Source organism: Crocodylus siamensis, chromosome 2 (genome assembly GCF_052110815.1).
Source record: "Crocodylus siamensis isolate JL-2025a chromosome 2, ASM5211081v1, whole genome shotgun sequence".
Classification (NCBI taxonomy): domain Eukaryota; kingdom Metazoa; phylum Chordata; order Crocodylia; family Crocodylidae; genus Crocodylus; species Crocodylus siamensis.
In genome coordinates, this window is record NC_143396.1 from 159,568,961 (window position 1) to 159,591,511 (window position 22,551).

Here is a 22,551-nt window from a genome sequence, read left to right on the forward strand (position 1 = left end):
ACCCTACCCTCCAGCATATCTACTACTCCACTCAGTCTGGTGTCATCTGTAAACTTGCTGAGAGTGTACTCTATGACATCTTCCAGGTCACTGATGAAGATACTGAACAAAACTGGCCCCAGCAACAATCCCTGGGGCACTCCACATGATACTGGCTGCCAACTAGATATCGAGTCATTGACTACTACCCTCTAAGCCCAATGCTCCAGGCAGTTTTCTAACTCCCTCAGCACCCTCTGAAAGTTAAATAGCCCTGATTCACAAAAATGATTACTTTAGAGCAGTGGTTTTCACCCAGGGTGCCAAGGCATTCTGGGGTGCCTTGAGATCCTTTCAAGAATGCCATGGGATGCCACATAATGTTAGCACTGTTAGGTTAGCAAACATGATTCATAAAATAAACCCAGAAATTTCAGATAGAAATCCATAGTTTCGGTCTTTCCGAGTTCTTTGCAGCAGAAACATTGCTCTATTATTTTTCTGAAGTAAACAAAGTTGTAAAAACTGGGTGCATCTACGTGCACTCAAGGCCATCCTGGGGTGGAGGGGGGTGAATTGGGGTGACCGCCCTGGGCCCTGTGCTTTAGGGGGACCTGTGGAGCTGGGGAAAGCGGCCACGGCAACTCTATGCCACCGCCACTGGCTTCCCCTGCAACCACTCACTTCCCCTCCATCCCTCTACTGCCGATGCACCACTGCTGATGGTGGCAGCAGCTTCTTCAGGTGCAGGGCACATGGGATCGGGGTGGGGTCCCACACTGGCTGATTTGCCCTGGGCCCCACACCCTGCTCGGGTCGGCTCTGCTGCACCCCACTGTGCAGTGGGTATTGTGTAGTCATTTAGTATTTGCTTTAGTAAATACAAAGTAACTGTGAAATACCCACTCCTACTGAGCAGTCCTGGTGGCACATGGGTCGTTTTTGACCCTACTGAACAGCAGCAACGAGATACTGCTGATGCTACATCGCTGTAGTTTGTCACTGTAGTGGCACAGCGTCTAGTCTAGTGGCATAGTGTCTAGATGTGCCCACTAAGAGCTAGTATTTTTGAAGGGTGCCACAAGTCTATCCAGGGGTGTCTTGAATATAAAAAGGTTGAGATCCACTGTTTAAAGTATCATATTCCCCTCCAGAAAGGTCATCTTGAAGCCATCGTCTTGTATATTATCCAAATGCTGTACTAAAGCCAATTAGGTGGCTGCCTAAAAGAATATGATGAAAAGTATCTGATATAAACAACAATTACCCATCATGTTTCTCTATTTTCACCTTCCAGGTTCTTCTCTTGCCCTTAAAAGATAATTTAAGCAAATTTTGTGAATTAAGAAACTTCCACCTCTCTTTCTTCAAAGCACACGTATTGTGGAACATTGGCATAAGCAAACATAGAAAGTAATTTTAAAATGACAAAACTGCACAGTATTCAACAAGTTATATTTGAAACCTCTTAGAGAAACACCATACGTTTAAATGGCTTGCACATATAACTCTGATATATAGCTTTTAATGTTTCCTTATTTACACACTCTTTAGGCAACCAAATAAAATAAATAGCAGAAGAAACCCTGTAGCCAGACCCCACACTGAAAAGTTAGAGAGAGTCAGAGGACGATTAATTTTAGAAAGAAGGTATTCATGTATTAAATTGCTGTTGGAAGCTAACCCAGTTTAAACTGGGGTTAAACTGGTCTAAGTGCATCACCATCACTGATTTAACTAGATTGTCTAAAATAAAATTAGATGAACCATTGCAACTCTCCTAATATAGAGTAGCATAAGAATATAACAAGTGCCATACTGGATCAAACAAATGATCCAGCTAGCCAAGTATCCTGTCTGCAGTAACGACAAGCACTAGATGCCTTAGGGACAGTATATGAACAGAGCATATCTAAAGTGTTCCATTTCCTGTCATACCCTCCATGGCATCAACTTTCATTAGTTTGGGAATGCCAGAAGATACAACCCCAAAATACAGTTACTGTAGTTATAACATAAAACATGACTGGTCTGCAAAATTAGTGCAGTGGCCTAAGACTAGCAGCCTGATATCTACACTGAAAAAAAAGACTACCACAAGTAACAACCAATAACATACTGGTTGACAATCTTAGAAGAATAGCCAAGGACAAACAGGAAAGGAGAGTTAACTCCTGGAGGTGGTCTCTCCAAATCAGTGCAGAGACAAACTGGTCAAGCTATGGAGTGGGGTGGGAAACTGTGCAGGCTATTACCTATGCTATTCCTGTTCTGAGTCTACACGGAGGACATCGGAACAGAATCTGTCAGTATGGCACTCTCTCACCAGCAGTAAACTCACAGGACATTTTTAACAGTCCCTCAACACCTTGAATCTGTAAATATTTTGGCTTCTAGTGTACAAACAAAGCAACATCTCTTGAATTACAGGTGAGCACATACCAAACGATCCTAAAAGTAAATCATCATTCAGTTTATCAGATTTTTCCTCCTTACTTACACTGCCATCATGTGGCCATTTTACTTTATTCACTGAAGGCTGCAGAAATGATGGTCTGTTATGACGTGTATTGTTACAATATCACTCCAACACTATCATGACTGTTATGGACTAATACTAATATTTTGTAGTGTTATTACTTTCCAATCACAGAACAAAGAATTCTACAAACACTAAGCCTCTAAACACCCTACTCTGTATACGAGATATGATTTATCTCCCTTTTACAGATGGGGAAAGGATGGCAGAGAGCAAGACTCAAAGGGAAAATGAAATGAGAAAACTTGATCTAGCACAGTCATTTTTTAATTATAATTTGTATTACAGTAACCCCTAGAAGATCCAGTCACAAATCAGAGCCCTATTGTGCTACGTACTCTCTGCACATAAACCAAAAATACAGCGTTTGCCCTTAAGAGCTTACCATCCAGGAATATGAAGAAACAATAGGTCAATACAACCAAAAGCTGGGGAAAAACTGTGGGGACTAAACCCATTAGGTCTTTACAAGGACTTAGATGCCTAAGTTTGACTCTATTCCACCTTGTTCAAGTCCTTGAAAATCAATTAATGCATCTACTTAACACATTGTCATCTTACCCTTATGTCTGAGTAACAAAAAAGCAGTGAGGAGGAAGATTCCACACCCACCTCTTCTATTAAATTTTTCAGGGACTTGGGCAGGTTGGAAAAGGATTGCACTTTCATACTTAACCAGGCAAATTTTTTAGGAAAGATTTAATGAGAATACAGGAGAGGCTCTAGGGATTTTTGCACACATCTCATATCATGCAAAGGAATGGCAGGGGAAAAAGCATGAAGGCATCTGAAGGAAAATCAAAGTAATGAGAGAAACATTCTGGCCTGACTGATACAATGCAAGTTCTAGGGTCAGCTATTGGATAGCTTATAAGACATGATAAACAGGATGGAGCTATTTCATAAAGTGAAGACAAACAGTTTGATGAGGTGAAGAACAAGGAATTCAGAAGGAAAGCAGTAGGCAGTGGCACAGCAATAAGCCAAGAATTTTTCCTTTGTGGCAGTGTTTTGAATACATTAAACATATTTAGAGGAGGATGACATTTATCAAGGCTGGAAAAAATATGTTGTAAGAGTCAAGATGTGAGATGTTTGGATAAGAATGTTAATGGTCTAGACAGAGGAAAGGCTGAAAGTTAGAGCTGTTCAGAAACAAAAAAAGTTTACATCTGGCTTTGATAGGGGGGCCTGACAAAAGGGCAGAATTCAAGATGATTCGAAAATAATGTACCTGGGTGACAGGTATGATTATTTCTCCATGATAATAAAAAAGCTGGTTTGTAAAGAGGTATTTGAGGAAAAAAGATTAAAAGCCTCAATTTAACCCAGTGATTCTCCACCAGAGTGCCATGGTTGAGAACACAATATATTGACAGTACTATTTTGTAGTATAGAAGATACTGTAAACAACATGAAGAAAAACTAGATGGAATCTCAAAGTTTGCTGTCATCTATGGTTTGGATGAACAACTTAAGCTTCAATACAAAAAAAATTACTATTATTTAATTTGTGAGCTGTGAAACAAAGCCATCCAGATTACATGATAGGTGTAAGCATCATGTCAGCCATCCTATTACAAACCTCACTTTCCTCAAATGAGTCATCTCCCAAAAGCCTGTCATGCTATGAGCTTGTACATAAAATGTGTTTACAGTTTTTCTCCCTTAATAGTGTTAAAATTTGCATATAAAATTTAATTGCTTACCTGGCAGAGGTAGTTGGACTAATATACCACTAACTTTTGAATCCTTGTTTAACTGGACAGTCAGATCTAAAAGTTCTTCCTGAGAAATGTCTTTAGGCTTCAGAATTATCTCACTATGAATACCTGATAGAAAGAAAGTCAAACAAAAGCCACTTTGTGTTTTCCTGCTTTTCCTAAGGTGAGCTAAACTATTTGAGGTGAAATTCTCAAAAGTGATAAAAAATTGTCTTCAATGGGCGTAAATGCTTTTTAAAAGTCCACCTTTTTCAACAGTTTGCACATACAAATAATTTGTAATCTTACAAATGAATTCAGAGGAAGTTAAATATCTCACTTCAACACATCTTAAAAATTAACGAAAACAAATGTTTACAAAAACAAGATATGCACTAGTTTTCATAGGAATATACGCCTGAAGATTCTAAGTAAACCTCTAGACCAGGGACAGACATTGCACATAAACTTGTTTAAGTGATCAGAAACTCGTTTAAACCTGTAACAGAATAAATGTTCATTGCATATAAACCAGTTTAAAAATGGATGAAACCAGTTTGAGATAAACCTGGTTCAATGTAGTATCAGGCTTAACTGATTTGGTTTAAACCAATTTATGTGTTGTCTGTCCCAGACCTTTTCCTGGTTTCAGTTAAATCAGAGACCCCCAGCATCCCTGCATGCTCTCTGGGCTGGTGGGGCTCTTTGCTCCAGCCGAGCCAAGCTGGCCCTGCCCCTTAGCTCCCCAGCCCAAGCAAGAGCAGGAAGGGGCAGAGGTCTGGCCAGAGAGGGGTTTAATTCCTCCCTCCCTGTGCCACCAACAGGGACCGGAGCTTGGTCTGCCTGGTACTCCCCGCTTTCTCCCTGCCCAAAATAGGCCCCCAGCTGTCCCCTCCACCGGAGGGAGGAGCAATAACCCCTTCCTTGCCCGGCTGTGCCTCCCCCCCGGCCTCCCCCACTTGGCGTTCAGCTGGCCATGTGCCCCCCACCCCCGCTCCACATCTGGTGTGCTATGGTACTTTTTTATTTAGGTAAATGTGCTGTGGGGCAAAAAAGCTTGGGAAACACTGCATTAGTGCATTGTGGCAAAAGCCATGCTAACATGCTAATGCACAGTATAATTAGTCTACTACACATTAGTATCACTTAAAAGACATGCACTGATGCTACTGTGCAGTAGCACCAATTACTGCGCATTAAGTTACTAAACTTAATGCCCAATAATTATGGCACATTAATGCACATGTAGATGTGCTTACTGATTCATGAACTCCCCTCCCTTCAAATTCTAGGACCTGAAAAGTAAACTCTTACATTTGTTTTAAATGTGAAAATAAATAAATCCTAGAATGGCTTGCAAGGATTAATAGTAACTGAAAAGTGAAATTACTTCCATTTGTCTGCCTGTATTCATCTGACCTTTTCAAGGCATGCAAATATTGGACTGCCAGAAATCTTCCTATATGAAGTTGAGAAGCCATAATCATTTCAGTTTGTGTTGGTCCCTTATACATTTCAATTTGTGTTGGCCCCTTATGTGCTAATCTCTGAGGAAACAGAAAGTATTTTTTTCTAATATTTTTTTTACATAACAAAGATTTATTCTTTGAATGCCAAAGCTACACTTGTTCCTAATAGTCATATAATATGAAAAATTTACTTTGTTTGCATTTTGACTGATTTTTTGCAGCATGATATACTTCTACATTTTACAGAAGTCATACATGTTGAAGGAGCAAATTATGCAATATGAAGCTAAGATGTTGTACTATATATTTTAACAGGATAACATCTTGTGCTTAATATCAAAATACTACTGTACTGTTCAGATAAACACATACCGACATATGCAGCAGCTTTTATCTTGTTTCTTACGTATGTATGACTGGCTGGGTTGTCTCCTACTAAAATGACAGTGAGATGAGGTCTCTTGTTCCCAAGGGCTATCCATGATTCTACATCCCTTCGAACTTCCTTATGGACTTGTTTAGCAAGCTTAGCTCCTGAGATAACAGTTGCTTCATCACTATAAAGAAAGAAAGTGAAAGATTAGAAACCACAACAGGTGTTAAATCTAAAATTGCATAATCAGAATATTTAAAATACTGATATCTATTGTGGTCAATGAAAAACCAGTCTATTTCATTCAAGTATCAAAGCACTTTTAACCCTTAAAGAGATGGAAAGTTCCCAGTATACACCTAACGGTAGCTCAGGTGAGCTTGGAACCATCACCACTTCTATGCACTGCAAAATGGCCCTGTCCTCTGGTGAATTTCTGGAAAAACATGGGATTGTGGGCAAAACCGGAAATGCTTCTTTTCTACATTCTCCTAAGTTTATCCAGAGTAAGGAATGACCCTGCCCCAGATTTTGTTCAAGGTTATTTGAATTATCCACACCACTCTTAGATCTAGATGTTGCCATTTCTTTGGTTTCTTGAAGACTTGTTGAAATAAGTCTATGTTTGACAATTTCAACTCAGGCTCAGTACCGATAAAACATGAATCCAGGGCAATCCACCTGCATAAACAAGTACCATAGATGGCATGGGTAGCCCCTGTGTGAGGCACATGGAAGGTAATCCATGGAGTTGAAAGTAGAGCAGCTGATTGGGAGGGGAAAGGAATTGGGAAGCACTCAGAGAGAGAAGAGGATTTAATTTGTGACATGTCTGCTAAAAAGGTTGGCTCCAATTGACATAAGAGATGCTATTTCACAGGATAAAGCAACTCAGGAAACGGACATCTAACAAGCATTGAGTCTGTTCCACATACAAAAAATAATTATATTATGAATTTTTTCCCTCATTTATAAAGCTTATAATGTTCATGCATTAACAGCTGACAGCTGTCATCAGTTCTTAAAATATGCTAAATTATGAAGTTGAGGTTATAGGTAGTATTAGCAATGGTAGAAGAAAATTGTTGCCACTCTATTCAAACTTCTTATAAGCTAATTTGTTTTACTTATCACTGTGGCAGGGGCACTGAAGTGCCTGCTCCTATAGAAGGACAGGTGTTGATTGCCGGGGCAACCGCAGGGGTCAGCTGACCAGAAGGGGGCAGAGCCTGGAGTATATAAATAGCCCAGGCTGAAGCCTGGCAGGCAGTTCCCCTCTGGCAGCCAAGGAAAGTAGAGCTCTGTGGAAGCATGCAGAGTTGAGAAGCCTGAGGAGCTTATGGACAAAGATACCAGGTGGAGGCAGCCCTGGTAGGGAGTTGAATGAGAGTTAGCCAGGTTGCTTAGAGTATATGTTGTAGTCCAGGGGCTTAAGTTTTCTGTTTGTAGTTTTATACCACCAGAGGACCGGGTGAGGCTAATAGAGGTTGGAGGAAGCCTCAGTGGGGCTCCACGGCAGGGTGGGGACCCCGGTGGCAGGGAGGGCACGGTACTGAGGGGCATTGACCCCAGCCCTGCGAAAGGGGCATGGTGGATTTAGGGGCCAGGCACGGCTACGGCCACCTGAGCCCCAATTGTGAGGAGTCCCAGAGTGGGCACTGGCAAGAAGCCCAGAGGGTGTTTGCATTAAGCCCTAGGGAGGGCATATAGGAATACAAGCCCCAGGGAGGGCACACAGGAAGAGAAGCCCAATTGCGAGGCAAAGCCCCAGGGAGGGCATGTGTGGGAGAAGCCCCAGTCAAGGCGGAGCCCCAGAAGGGGGTGCATAGGCAAGGAGCCCAGGGAGGGCATGCGCCCAGAGGCGAGGAGCCTCAGGGAGGGGTGCACAGGCAAGAAGCCCAGAGAGGGCACGATATTCAGGGGGCATTGGCCCCAACCCAGGGGGCACCAGCGAGTGGGTGCCGGCTGCGTGACAAGCCCAGGGGGCGCCAGTGTGGGCGCAGAAAGGAAAACCGACCAGATAACATCCGGGACATCTGTGAAGCTTGGGGCATGGTACAGGGGAGGTTGAAGCCATGCATTGCCCATAAGGCTGGAGTGCACCAAGTCACTCCATACAGAATAGGGGCCAGGATAAACAGAGCACCGTGTCCAAGGGGACAAAAGGCAGCCTCTGTTATAAAATTAGATAACATCAAAGACATGGCGGGCGAGACAAGGGTGCTTGATCGCCAACTTGGCATGGTAGGGGGTGCCAGGAGAGATCACGGCCGCTCCTAGGTCCCCACGCTGTGACAATCACTAACAGACTTTTTCACAGTGCTTTACATCTGGGCCAGCAGGTTGCAGTCCATCTCAGGCACTTATTACATTTTTATACTTATTTTCAAGCATATTTTTGTTTGTTTCTTTGCAAAAAAGCTGAAGGACACATCATATTCAAAATAAGGGGGTTTTTTTGTTATAGGCAATTCAGCAAAACAAAATAAAACAAACTTGCATCAATGCTCTGGTCTGGAGAAAAAAATCTGGCTAGGCTAAACCAGTTTGTAACAATACAGACATCCCCTCTGGACTGATAAAACGCAGGCACATGCCTACAGTGGCTCAAGCTAGAAGCCAAGGGGATCTAGAGCAGCCTTCTCTTCCTTTCCATAGACCCTGGCAGGACACTGAGATTAAGGAGGGTTTTCCCCCTCCTGATCAGACCAGCAAGGAATACAGTGTTTATCACCCCTAATTCAGTGTTTATCAACCCATTAAGAAAACAACTAAGGGACATTGCCAGCTACCTGTTGATTCTGCCTTTATTCCGTCTGCCACAACACAGACCATAGCCAGCATGTGGTCTGCTAGCTAATGCCAAGAGGTGTCTAAGTCAGAAGGGATATGGGGGCAAGGGGAAGCCAGGCAGATGCCTGCAGTCTCTGCCGAGCCCCAGCCAGGGAACAGAGGGGAGGGGCCAGCTCTGCTGTGGAGCAGAGATCCCTGCCCAGCTCAGAGAGCATGCCAGGATGCTGGGGGAGTCTGGTTTAATTTATACCAGCAAGGGGTCTGGGACAGACGTTGCATAAACTGCTTTGACCCAAATCAGTTAAGTTTGATACTACTACATTCAACCAGGTTTATCTCAAACTGGTTTCAGCCATTTTCAAACTGGTTTATGAGCACTGAACATCTCTTCAGTTACAGGTTTAAACGTGTTTCTGATCGCTTAAACCGGTTTATGTGTAATGTCTGTCCTAGCCTTTGTGACTGTCAGTCCAGCTAAAGGGAAAAGAACCCTACTGGAAGCCTACTAGCAATTTGCTCCACTTGATCAGAAAGACAGTAGTATGATTCTAAGCAAGATTCCCTCTCTCTCACACACCTGATTTCCTCCTCCTGCAGGAGAAATACTTTTAAGATATGTATGATATGATATGCATAAGATATGTGTTAAGATATGTAGCAGCATAAATGGAGCCAGATATAGCTGGTTTTCTTCTTGTTTTAGCCATTTTCTTTCACTGTATTGTATGTGGAATTCTACTTATCCTTAGTTACTGAAGTTAGAGTACAGGACACGTGTATTTCATTCTTCTCATTTGTCAATAGTTTCACTTGGCTGTAGCTCATCCTGTATGTTATAAGCTTTCACAATTATATATTTTTAGTACTGTTTTTTCTTCACATACTCATTATGCCTAGCAAATACCAATGCTCACCTATGCTTAGGAATGCCACGTATGTTTTAAGCTGTGGACACACCTACACAAGATTTTTACTGCAAAGCTTCCTAATTAGCTCCTCAGTAAACATCTCAGCATTTACATGCTTATTAGGCCACAAGAAATGAATAAACTCCGCAGCAAGTTAGTACTTGAAAATACAAATGCTATCCTGATGCAGAGTTTTTTCATGCACAGCAGCACAATATCAGTTAAGTCAGGAAGGCAGACAGCTAGTCAGGGGGTTGGATGTCCAGTAGGCTGGAAGAGGTCAGGAGTCTGCTGGGGGATGGGGAGAAAGCATGACCTGCGGTTGGGTAGTGGGACAGGTGTAAGCCACAGGTGAGGTGGGATGCAGGGGCAGGTGCAATCCACAAGGGATAGGGTAGCATGTGAGACCCATGGGTGGGGGGGGCAGGCACAACTGCAGGTGGGATGGGGGCATGGCACAGGCTGGAATGACCTGTGGGTGGAGTAGAGGGGGCCGGCATGACCCGCAGGTGGGGCAGGTGTGACCCATGCATGGAGTTGGGTGGCATGCACGACCCATGAGTGGTGGGGGAGCAGGTGCAACTCACGGGAGAAGTGAGGAGGCAGGTACAACCTGCAAGAGGTAAGGGGTAGTTGCAACCCATAGGTGGGGTGGGGGAGGCAGGTGCAATCCATGGGTAGCACGAGCGGGCAAATGCAACCTGTGAGGGGTGGGAGGGCAGGTGCAAACTGCAGGTGGGGCAGACCAAAAGCAGCATGTGCTCAGCAATGGAAACCAATTATGAAGTTGACTAAATTCAGCCAACATGGTGCATGACTATAAAATGTGTGGGCAAACACGCTCATGGAAACCTACCAGTTCCAAATTCAATAACACAAGGCTCAATAGTCAAGTTCCAGAACTAAACAGGTTCAACCACCAGCAAGTATCATCCCTTCCAGATCCATCAACCTGGGGCTTCAGATACTTTTTAAATCCAGGGAAACATCCTACCTGCAAGCCCCAGGCCTGGAGACCTTGGGATTCAGATGCCCCCCAACAAACCTTGCTTGACCTTAACCAAAAAGCAGCCTATCTGAATAATACATATGATAATGCCCATTAGGTGAGTCTTCTTCACTGCTGACTCTTTTTCAGGTTGTGGTGAGCCAAGTTTTAACTTCCTCTTCATTTCCACAGGCAAACTCTGCCTTTCCTTCCCATTTCCTATGATTCACATTTCTTCACTAGCCTTAAATGCCTAGCAAACATCACCAAACAAGGCCCCAAACAGTTCACCCAGAATCCCTGTTGCCCCCACTCTCAGCCTGGTGCATACAATTAGTATGTCCCTGCTCTCCATGAAGTGAAACCAGAGCAGGTTACCCTGTACATCACCTGGTTGCAGTCATGAGAGGGCATGTTAGCACACGGATCTTTCTGGGGAGAGTGGGGAGCACGTGTTACACACACACACACTCTCTCTGAAGAGTGCTGAGCTGTGGGGTCACCATGGCTTGAATTGCTGCTGACTCTGGTGACACCCTGCTCAAAGACCTGCATGATAAATCCATGAGCTTTTGGCTTTGGATTAATACCATGCATGGTTTGTACTACATATAAGTAGATGTGCCAAAGCACTGCTCAAAAGTATGTTTATGGAGTACCTGTACTCCAGCACTTTCAAGTACTTGCAGCTACTTTCTAAAAAAGTAACATGCATCCATTTTGGATGAGCTAAGTGCATGGCTACCATGTGCAAATTGCTACAGTCATGTTTAATTTCAAAATTATTGCTTTCAAATTTGCTCCTCACTTCAATGTGCTCATGGAGAGCAGGGTTTGACAACAGGGAGATGCAGAAGGGGCTGTGAGGGGAAACAAGTTGGGGGAAGCAGAGAGCAAAGGGGCTACCTGACCCCTCAGATTTATTTCCCTGCTGTAGCAGTGGGAAAGGGACAAATTCAAGCCAAACCTCCAATAATAGAATTATTGGAGAGGGGTCATTTTTAGGGGTGCACTGATATTTTGGGGGCTGATAGCTGATATTTAAGGAGGCATATCGGTCGATACGAATCCAATTTTAGATACAACTGTGTGCAGCTTGTAAGTCTGTTGTGGTGGAAGGGGACAAGGGAGGGAAGGGGCGTGGGGGGGCAAATAAACACCCCCCACAGTGAGGGAGGGAGTGGGCAGGGACAGACACTGCCTCGCTGAGGTGGGGTGGGTACAGGACAGAGCCATGGCTCATCAGGAAGGGCAGCTCTTGCTGCTGTGCACATGCTAGAAGGACACTGGGGGGCTGTACCCCTGGATCTGTGTGGGGTGGGTGGGCTGCAGCTGCGGGCTGCAGCCACAGCTGCATCAGGGTCTTCTCAGCAGGAGCTGGGCTTGGGGTGGGTGGAGACAGCACTGGGAGAGGGGCTACAGAGGGGGCTGCAGCCACCTCAAATTTCAACATAGACCACCCCCTCCCATAGCGCTGTTTCCACCTGCGTAGCACAGCCTTTGTTCAACCTCCCGCCTCCACCTACATGCTGGAAAGAGCCGGGGCTGTGCCAAATGGCAATGCTGGGAGCGGTGCTATGAGGGGGTAGGGGCTATGGGAAAATTTGCGGTGGCTGCAGTCCCCTCCCAGCACCACCACTACTCCCCGCCTCAGCCCAGCCCTCACCAAGAAGAGCCTGGTGCAGCCTCAGCTTCAGCCCACAGCTACAGCCTGCCTACCTCACCCCACACAAATCCAGGGGCACATGCCCCCCCCCCCCCCCATGCCTCTGCAGCGGGAACCATTTCCCCCGCCCAGCGAGTTGCTACTCTGTCTTCCACCCCAACCTGGCTGGGCAGTGCCTGCTCTCTCTCTCCCCTCACTGAAGGGGACATTGATCTTCCCCCCCACTACCCTTCCCGCCCACCACAATAGACTCATCAGCCACATGCTACTGGGCTCTGCTCCTCGCTGCCTGCATGCTATGGTGCAGCTGTGCACCCACACAGGCATTTTTGGCCACAGTATCAGCCACTTCAGGCCAATTTCCAATACAGCCCATTTTCTTTATATTGGTACCGCTCCAATATCAGACTGATGTATGGGTGCACCTCTAGTCATTTTATAATCAGTACAATATACATTATATATTTTCTAATCTAACCCTATTGCCTACATGTGAACACATCTTAATTACAAAAAATAAAAACCCTCAGATTATAATAGCAAAGGTACAAAGAATAAACATCTTGAATCTAACATGAGCAAATTTATTTATTTGAATATTAAGAAGTAATAGGGTTGTACTTGTTAAGTGTCGGTGCAGGAAAGGAAAAGAAATCTTCATTTGTAGGATTGCTTTACAATGAATCAGACCACTGCTGGCTATTTCAAGGGTTTTTACTTTATTATTCCTTAAACTCAATGCTCTATCTGACATTTTCTTTTTTTATTTAGGTTTTGTCTGATACACAGAACTAGTACGTTAGGACAAGAGAAACATTACTAATAATATCTTGGCCTTACATAGCTTCAGTGGAACTAGGATTTACTCTGGTAGTCCAGGAGTAATATACAAAGTCAATATATATCAGAAAGCTGTACTATTAATCTGATTTGTACAATGCATATTTCAACCTTTGGTTTAAAATTACTTAAAAGGAATTTGAAAGAAAAATAGTGACTTAATTTCTGCTTTTTATTATATTTGGTGAAATAAATTGCTTAGTTTCTTGTGGCAGGAAAGGACGCACTTTTTTTGTCCTAATTACTCCGCACATTTGATATAAAACCACTCCCCAGTTTCTTCTGTAAATATACGTGAAGAAAAATGAAAAAATCCCAATGCAATATAGAGTCATTTTTTCAATACCAGTATTTAAACAAAACTTTCAAGAAGGAACACCAGGTACATCTACACGTGTCCCTGACCGTACAGTTGTTACTGTGCAGTCTTGCACAGTAACCACAGTTACTGCCCAGTCCCAGCGGCGCACAGATCTTTTCCAACTCTACACTGTAGTAGCAACAAGTTACTGAGCAGTAGCATCGCTGTCATGGTTTGTGTTCGCGGATGCCATGTCACTGTAGCAACAAGCTATATCACCATAGCTCATCACTATGATGACATGGAATCTCATATATGCACCCACTGTCAAGGTCTTTGGATTAAAAAAAAAAAGATGGATTTTAAGTAGAGGTATGCTGATTTTAGTCTTTTGAGTTCAATTTCTTGTTTTGGAGTCTCTCAGTTGAAAGAACAAGGTATTTATTTAGAAAAACCAATTATTTCCTCTAATAGTGTAGGCTCTTTGTTCTATTGCAGTTACTTATCTATCAGACACTTTCACTTTAATTAAATATGCTTGGAAAAGAAGGTACACTAGGAGCCCTGGCAAATGTTAGAATTACGTTTCAAACACATTAACTTTACTATAGATTGTAACATGCTACACACACACCCTATTATTGACACACTAAACAGGGCAAACCAGCCTCAAAGATGCTACATCTTTACAGCTGGCTCGAATCAAACCTTAAATTGAACGTTTAATATTTTCTGGTCCAACTCAGCTGAGTGCCTAGATTATCACGGGGCAGGCCCGAGTCTTTAGAAATTGACACAGGAACCCAAGATAAAGAAAAGCTCTCTGATCTTGGGTCTCTGCATCTCAGGCTTTTAAATAATAATACCTGCAGCCTAGCTGGGCAGCACATGGCAGTTTTAAAGCCTCCAGGGAGGCTCTCCTCATCCTGGTTTCCAGCACCTGGTGATTTTATAAACCCATGTGTGAGGATTTAAAGGGCCAGAGCAGGGGAAACACATGGGCCCCCCCTGCTTGGCACTTGCAGACCTGTGCCCCAGGTTTCCCCTGCAGAAGCGGCTTAGGGCAGGCACATGTTTAAAAGGTGCACAGTGGAGGAAACGTATGGGCTACCCCCACTGTGCATTTGCTGACTTGGCCCTGGGCAGCCCTTGGGCATGGATTTGCAAAAGCCAGGCAGCAGGAGCCCATGAGCTTCTCCCTCTCTGCACCTTTAAATGCATACCCTAGCCATGTGTGACATGGCAAGACATGTGATTATGGGGATTAGATCCCATTGTACCATCAAATTAATACAAAAATTGTCGATAATTTAAGGGACAGTGAAAAGCACTAAAATCAAAAGAGACTATAGATACATGCACAGTTTTCTATGAAGATTAAGCCAAACTGAATGCAAGTTAGAGGTGTGAAGGGTTAAACGAGTCACCATTTAACCAATAAGCCCAGTGATAACCAGTTATTTTACTGGTTATAATTTAGTGCTGGGTAGGGTGCAGTCCAGCAGGTAAGGGGCAGGGGGAGGGAAGCTATGCTGTCCCTCAGCAGGAACCAGAAGATGGCAGGGCAGGAAGGAGGGAGAAGCGAGGAGGAGGGGTGAGGGGGAACTAATACCCATAGAGCCTATGAGGTTAAAGAAAACCGTGGGAAGCCTAATGAGCTATCAGTTAAGTAATTAGCTGCTCTTTCAGGAACAGCTCCCAGCAGCAGCCATATCTGAGCTGCTGTGTTATTGATCAATCGATATAATTAGAGGAGGTTATATGAATAATGTTTAAAAATATTTACATCCCTAATGCAAATGAATAAAATATTTTAACATATTTTGTATTATTACTTGACAATATTCCTTTAATTATCAAAAACAAGTCTAAGAACATATGGGGAAGGACACAGTGGTGAATTCTGGAAGATGGAATCTCTTCTCTCTGCTGGTCCTAGAAGAGAAAAGAGAAACCAATAAGCATAAACAAACTGCTTGGTATCCTTGCATAACACACCATTCAATTTGGAACCTGATAATCTGCTTCAAGGCAACTATTTAAATGAATGATGTTTTATTCAGAAATACACCACTGTTACCATTGCTGTATTCTGGAAATTCTCATGATGAAGCATTTTTTTTCCAAACATATCTAAACTGGCAACTTATGAGCCTCTCACTAAGTCTACAAAATTGTTCCAAGTGAGCCTTCAAAATTATAGTGGTTTAAGCAAAAATTGTAAGCCAATTCTTCGATTTTCATATCAATATGAAAATCAGAAGACACTATTATTGTTTAATATTCAGGAAAAGATATAATTCTTCCAAAATGTTTTCCATTTGACACATATTTTAAGATTAGTCTATATCCCTTCCCATCTGCAGAAAACATCCTGGAAAAACTGCAAAGAAATAACTGCACTGACAGCAAGAAAACCGTAACTTCTAGTGTTCATCTAAAATAGGAAATGTATGTTGGTTTTTGGTATTACTTTAAGAACATGCTTTCTGCTAATTACTTGCCCATGACTTATAAAACAGACACTTACAGAGCACATTCCTTTGAATATGTGACTTGTTAATACTAAAAAATGATAAGAGAGATGGTAAGAAATAGGCTATTGAAAACACACACCACACACATGCATGCATTACTTGCTTTCATATAAAAAAAGCCATTCAAAATGAGTTCATCTTCTCATATGACACCATAGGAAAGTAAATCACTTAAGTAAAATAGAAAGCATGGGCTGCTGCTGAAAAATACTGGGACTTTCTGAACTTAAGTAGCATGACCGCTTGCATGTGACTTTTTAAAATACATTCTTCTGAAGAAGCCTAGGTTTACCTCATAACTGAGGCAATGACTTGAAAACTACAATAGTCAGCAAATACGGTCTGTCCTTCATGACATCTGAGCTGAAAAAAACCCATTTTATCTCAGTTGGCCATTTAATTCGAACTGATGAGTACCTTCAGGGTATTGTTTAAATAGAAAACTTACACTGAAAATTCTAATATATTGCCATCTTTCTGCAGCACCACGATACTCTCAAAGTATTTTCTTCCTTTTAACGTAAGAAGGTAGGATAGGGTGGCACCTCAGAGACTCATTGGGTCAGAAAGGCTTTCATAGGCAACAACCTACTTCATCAGGTGCTGAAATGCTTTCTCTTACAAGCAGTTTCTTGGACTTTTCAACAGGAATGGGATGTTAAACAGTTTTGGTTTTTTTAAAGCATAACAACAGTTTAACACTTCCTGTTCAGATCAAAACCTAAACAACTGACTCCAGATATTTAAACATACATATTTTGTAACAATCTAGACATGCCACAAAAATATCAGCTCTTCAGAAAAGGAATATCAAATTTCACTTGTACACCCTGAAGAAGTCATTTAAACCTCACCATCAAAGAAGCCCTTCTGTTAGGCTTTAATCTACACGGGACAGCTGTGCTAGTGATAGGGTAAAAATGCCCTCCCATCCCATCCTGCCCCATTCCATCACAGTTGATATGAGAGGTGTTTTTTCTGCTTGCCTGAAACCTTTTCCCAAGTAAAGCGAGTTAAACCAAAAAAAGCTACTTCAATACTGGACAAAATGTATATAGTCACTATACTAATGTAACTAAAACAGTTTAGGTTCTGCTAAAATAAAAAAGAGGTCCATGTAGACAAGGACTCACTTCTTTTTAAAATCTGGAGAAAGCCCAGAATGGGGGGAAATGTTCTCTTAGGTTTGGAAAGCATGTGTAATTTCACAGCACTGCTAAACACACACTGAGTGTTTCTTGTTGTATGTAATAACTCCAAAACAGTATCAGAGAAAAAGGTGAGTGGGGAATCAGAGAAGGACTAGAAATCTAGGAGCTCTCATGCATTCGATTCTGTCCCCACAGGAACCGTTTCTGATTTACCCTGGCATGAACCAGGGAACGCCATTTGCCAATGCCAGTACTTAAACTACAGGGGTGTAGGTTGTAGCCGTGTTGGTCTCAGGACGTAGGCAGATGAGGTTCTTTGGGTCAATCTGATCTCTTTTATTAGACCAACTTAAATAGTTGGAAGAAAAATTTTTGGCAAGCCTTCAGGTTTAAAAACCCTTTGACAGGCTAAGGAAGTATCTGCAGTACCTGGATGGCACAAAGAGTATTTAAACTAGGTGGTCAGAGTGCCTTTTTTCAGGGCCCCCAAAATTAGAGCACTGGCAATGCTCCCCATGTTATTATACGTCTCATAATATTCGATGCGATTTTGGGGGTTGGGTTTCTTTGGGTTTTTTTTTCTTTCAGCCTCAATGCCTCAGCTGGGGGAGTCAGAAAGCACAGGAGAATTTGGCTTCCGTATCAGCCGTCCAAGCCTGGACCTAGCAGAGGAGCCGGGAAGGACAGCAAGCCGGGCTGAACACCACCTCCGGGCTCGTGTGCAGCGACAAAGGACGCCGGGCTTGGGTCCCCCAGTCCTGAGGGCCTTCCCCGGCCTGGGAGCGGTGTGGCCCAGCCCCTCCCCCTGCGCGCTCTGCAGCCCCAACGTTCCCCGCAGCTGTTGGCAGTTAACCGCCGCCCGCCCAAGCAACCGGGCTGGGCCGGAGCTCGAAGCAGGCCTTGCGGGGGTCGTACCTGGCGGCGCTGCGGGCGGCGCTGCTGCTGCTGTAGCCGGCGGCCCTAGAAACTCCGGGCAGCGCGCTCCATCGCCGCAGCCGGAGCAAGCAGGAGGGCAGCACGGAGGAACCGGCGGCTGCCGCCATGTCTGCCCCGCCTCTCGCCGCAGCATCCCTCCGCGCAGCTCGGCGGGAGGAGCCGGCACCCGCCCCGGCCACGATCGGGCGGCGCAGCCCTAAGGTACCGACTGGCCCCTGAGGACAGATCCCGGGCGGAGGAGAAAGGGGAGGCATCTGCTCTCGGGGGCAGCCGCGATGTAATGAAAAGCCGCCGAAAAAAGGGGCGAGGCGGGAGCGGTGACCTCCAGGCGCACTTCCCTGCCCCGGGGCCTGCTGTTTACATGAGGCTCCTTATTACTGCTTCCTTTCCCAGAGTCGCTCTTGCCACCGTTACAGGTTGTTAGCAAGGAACTGACCATGCCAAAGAGTTAGAATGTCTTCCAAAAATGCGAGTTTCCTAACAAAAGCGTAATTGACTGTCGCCTGTCAAGCCTATTGCTCGGAAACAGCAGCTGGGAATCTTTGGTGACACATAGGGGTGCACATGTGTCCCCCCCAAGATTAGCCACTGCCAATGCTGCCAACAGCACCTGTGGGCAATCACCACTTGCCTCCCTGCTGGGGCTGACACCACTGGCAGCGTCTGCATGCAGTTGCTGATCACCACGGGCCATTGCCAACACCGCCAGTGGCATCCATGGGTGGTCACAGATCACCAGTCGGCACTCGCCATCCCCGCTCGCTGCCACACCACAACACCGCCACCTGTGGGCAGTCACTGTGCCCCCCCTCCCCAGCCTCGGGAGGCACTGGATGCTCGTGGCTGGGATTACCTGTGTGGTGTGTTTCACTCCAGATCTAACAACGGTTTCATTATACCCTGTATGAACCTGTCTCTTTGCCCTTAGCGCTGTAGGCCAACAAATTCTGGTTTTAGACAATGCTGTGCCCCCCAATCATTTGCATCCCACACAACAAAGGAGAAAGATGAAGAACACAGCTCCACTGAATTCCCATTTGCAGAGGGACTTAGCTGCCTTAGTCTGGCCTCTTTTGCACAGGCCGGTTTGCTGTGCTGAGCAAGCCTGCACTAGGCCCACCCAGGAAACGATTTGAATGGACAGGGCTCAGCTCATGCAGCATGCTGCAGGCCAGATGTAATCAGTTGGTGGGGGGGGATCCAGCCCATGGGTTGTGTTTTGCCCACCCGGCTTTAGAGAGGTATTTGATAAGACAATCAGCAAGTATCCTTCCTTCACTGGTGGTTGAACCAGGGATACCTGCAAGCGGTTTTCAAAGCACTTTGTTTTGTTTGTTTTTGTATCACAATGTTAGTAAATTGGTGCATGTGGGGAACTCCATGGGGTGCTGGAGCTTCATGGGCCAGTTGGGATGCATCAGGCTGGCCACACTTTTGTGTGCCTCCTGATCATCTGGGAAGGACAGAAAGGTCCCTAATTAAAGCTGTTTGGAAAACTTTATTTCTGACTTGGACCCTGGTTTCATAACTCTGGTGCCTGGTCCTGTTCTGTCTCCTGGCTTCCTGGTTCTTGGTGTTGGCTTGATATGACTTAATCAGCTTCCAAACTTCAGGTCTTACTGTTGGATCTGGCCACCTACATCTTTGCTTAACAGAAATCATGAAATAGTCAAACCCTTAAACATAGGATGTGTAAAAAGTAACCACCAGAGGGCAGCAAATACTTCCTTTCATGTAATCTGCTAATTAAATGTCTTTAAGTCAGCAGTGTTTTGAGGCACGGTGCCAAAAACATTTCAAACCTCAATGTTGGCATACCAAGGGCAGATGGTGGAGGAGCCATGAGGGGCCTGATCCTTGTTGTGGCAGTGCAGCCTGGGCCCCTTCCCTGCAGTCCACCCCGAGGCACATGCACCAAGCAAAATGTTCAAGTGTTGTAATGCTTTCGAAAGGCAATCCCTGGCACAGGTGCCAGAGTGTGTCAACCTCTGTCTTAGGCCCTCATTTTTGTCGGGCTGGAACCTCCTTGTACCTGGGATGATCCAGGAACTATAGGAGAAGCAAGGGATTTTTTTTCATGGTATGTTTTACTGGGCCAGCTGGATAGCCAGGAGACATGTGTTAGACAAGCTTTTGGGCACAAACTGCTCTTTCTCAGATCTTAAAAGAGATAATCAAAACAGACCCTAAGTGACATATGAACAGTTCTTGTGAAACACTCTTGATAAACATTATTGCTTCAAAAATCAAAAACCGTATGAAGGGCACAAAAATGGCATTTAAAAGGGCATGCATGTCCATTTTTATATAAGCATTATTAAGTTTAAAAAAAATAGAGAAAAATCACAAGAAATTAGGCCTGCAGATAACATTGCTAATGCTATAAGAACATTTCCCAAAGGACCTTTTTGATAGGTTCTGGCAGAATAGTATAGCTAAACATGCTTGCAGCTGGAGATCACATGGCATACAAAATATCTGAAGATTTCCAAAGTAGCAAATAAATCTCAAGTTCCTCCACAGAAAGTGAAATACAACTATACAGGCAGTCCTCAGACTTACAAGACAATTGATTCCTGAAAACCGAGCCTTAGGTCGAAAAGCTGTAACTTGGAACCAATTTTCTCATAGGGCACAATATTATAAATGGTGGATTGGTTCCTGACCCAAGGCCCAATACCCTATTTGCACCAAAAATATCCCAGAATTTTATACGCAATCAATTATAGATGAGTAATATAGCTACAATTATGTATTTATATTGTAAATAGCAATCATATAGATTTGGAAGGACTTTTTTGAGGTGACTGGTGGACTTTTTGAAGGGCTCTTGGGTTGGACTTTTTGAAGGGTTTGTTAGAAATATTATTAAAAATGCATTATCAATAGCTGTTAGCTCCCATCAATAGTTGTCCTTTGAATAAGTACGGCTGCCAGCCTTCCTTGTCTCCCTAATGAGAGAGGGAAGGGGGGGGGGTTGGGAACTGAAGGAAAACTCTAAGAGCTCTCTTTGTTCTGCAAATTTACTATCTCTTTGTTACAGTAAAGCATATACTCCTTAGCGTTCTCATGTAGATAAGAGTAAATTGCAATTTTTAATGGTCCTGTCCTTGGGGCAGAGAAGGTTTGAACTTTTGGTAACCTAAAATACTTTCTGAGCAGGCGCAATCAGCTAATACATATTAAGCCTATCCGCCCCGCATACTTAAGTAGTTAATTATAATACACATGGGATGCATGATCTGACGTATTCTCATGCATGTTTGTATGAACCGGAAATGAGTTGTAAGAGTTCCTGCTTCTGTACACGTGCCAGAAGAGAGGGGATAAAAGCCTGCTAATGATGGTACTCAGGGGCAGAGGGTTTTGATCTTTTGTCTTCTCCCTCTGACCCTATTTGCAAATATATACCTTTTGTCTCACCAACAATGTGTGCCTAAGAATTTGTTATTCAATGAGCCTCCAAAGAAAACGAACCGAGAGAGAGTTTTTTTACTTCAGCCTGGCGCCCAACGTGGGGCATTCTTTGGATAACTCCGGAGTTCGTCGGCACATCGTCTCTGCCCCCCTGGGGGGTTTGCGCGCCGAGCCTTTCTTTTTGGCTCGCCCTGAGGGGGGGCTTGAGGTGTGAGCCGGAACATCCGGAACACTAAGAGCTCCTATGCAAATTTTGGTTTTTTTTGGAGTCTCCAGGTACACATTTTTGGCTTTGGATCGAGATCTCTGGGGTATCTGAGTGAGTATACGAACTCCCTTTGCCCAATTTGGTTCTGGGTCCGGAGCAGGAGGTGTGCATGTGCTCATGGTAAATCATCTGCTGTAAGGGACTTTTTGGTATTTGGTGTGCCTTGGGTGCACTTTTGTGGGCAAAATGGGTACGGTTAGCTCCCGTGTAGAAAACACGGATACCCCTCTAAGGTGCTTATTACGTCATTTTAATAAATTTGCAAGGCCGGCCGATTACGGAATAAAAATGAAAAAAGATGATTTAATTAAGTTCTGTCAACTCGAGTGGCCAACATTTGGGGTCCACTGGACCCCGAAAGGATCCTTTGTGCTAAAAGAAGTGATAGCTATCCATGAAATTGTTATGCAAAATGGGTATTGGAATCAGTTTCCTTATATTGATTGTTGGTTGTGGGTGGTTCAAAATCAGCCACCTTGGATTAAGAATTACTTAGTAAAGTCTCATGTGATGCTTGTTAAGAAAAAGACTCGGGGGGGGGCGCCTGTACTTCCTGAGTCTAATGAGGGGGGGGATTCTGAATTGGCTGAGTACCGGACCCGTGCTCCGGTTGCCCTGTCGGGTAGCGAAGATGAGTCAGACGCCTCCTCGGCATCCAGTCCTTCTGCACCACCGCCCCCTCC

General features: G+C 44.2%; 1 protein-coding gene across 8 annotated transcripts in view; it reads right to left on the reverse strand.

The window, feature by feature from the left end:
- Positions 1–21,919, reverse strand: part of LOC149870974 (bifunctional methylenetetrahydrofolate dehydrogenase/cyclohydrolase 2, mitochondrial-like) — an 83,060-nt gene extending 61,141 nt beyond the window's left edge. For 7 of the 8 annotated variants that reach the window (XR_016440165.1, XM_090031938.1, XM_090031931.1 and 4 more), the window contains exons 1-3: positions 18,163–21,919; positions 6,063–6,247; positions 4,228–4,350 (exon numbers count right to left, since the gene is read on the reverse strand). Coding sequence is in view for 7 of the 8 variants with exons in the window: in XM_090031938.1 (XP_089888064.1) it covers positions 4,228–4,350; positions 6,063–6,247; positions 18,163–18,437 (583 nt within the window). In the remaining variant the exon portion in view is untranslated. The remainder of the gene's footprint in view (positions 1–4,227; positions 4,351–6,062; positions 6,248–18,162) is intronic. The other variant, XM_090031937.1, reaches the window with a different exon arrangement.
- Positions 21,920–22,551: the final 632 nt, after the last annotated feature.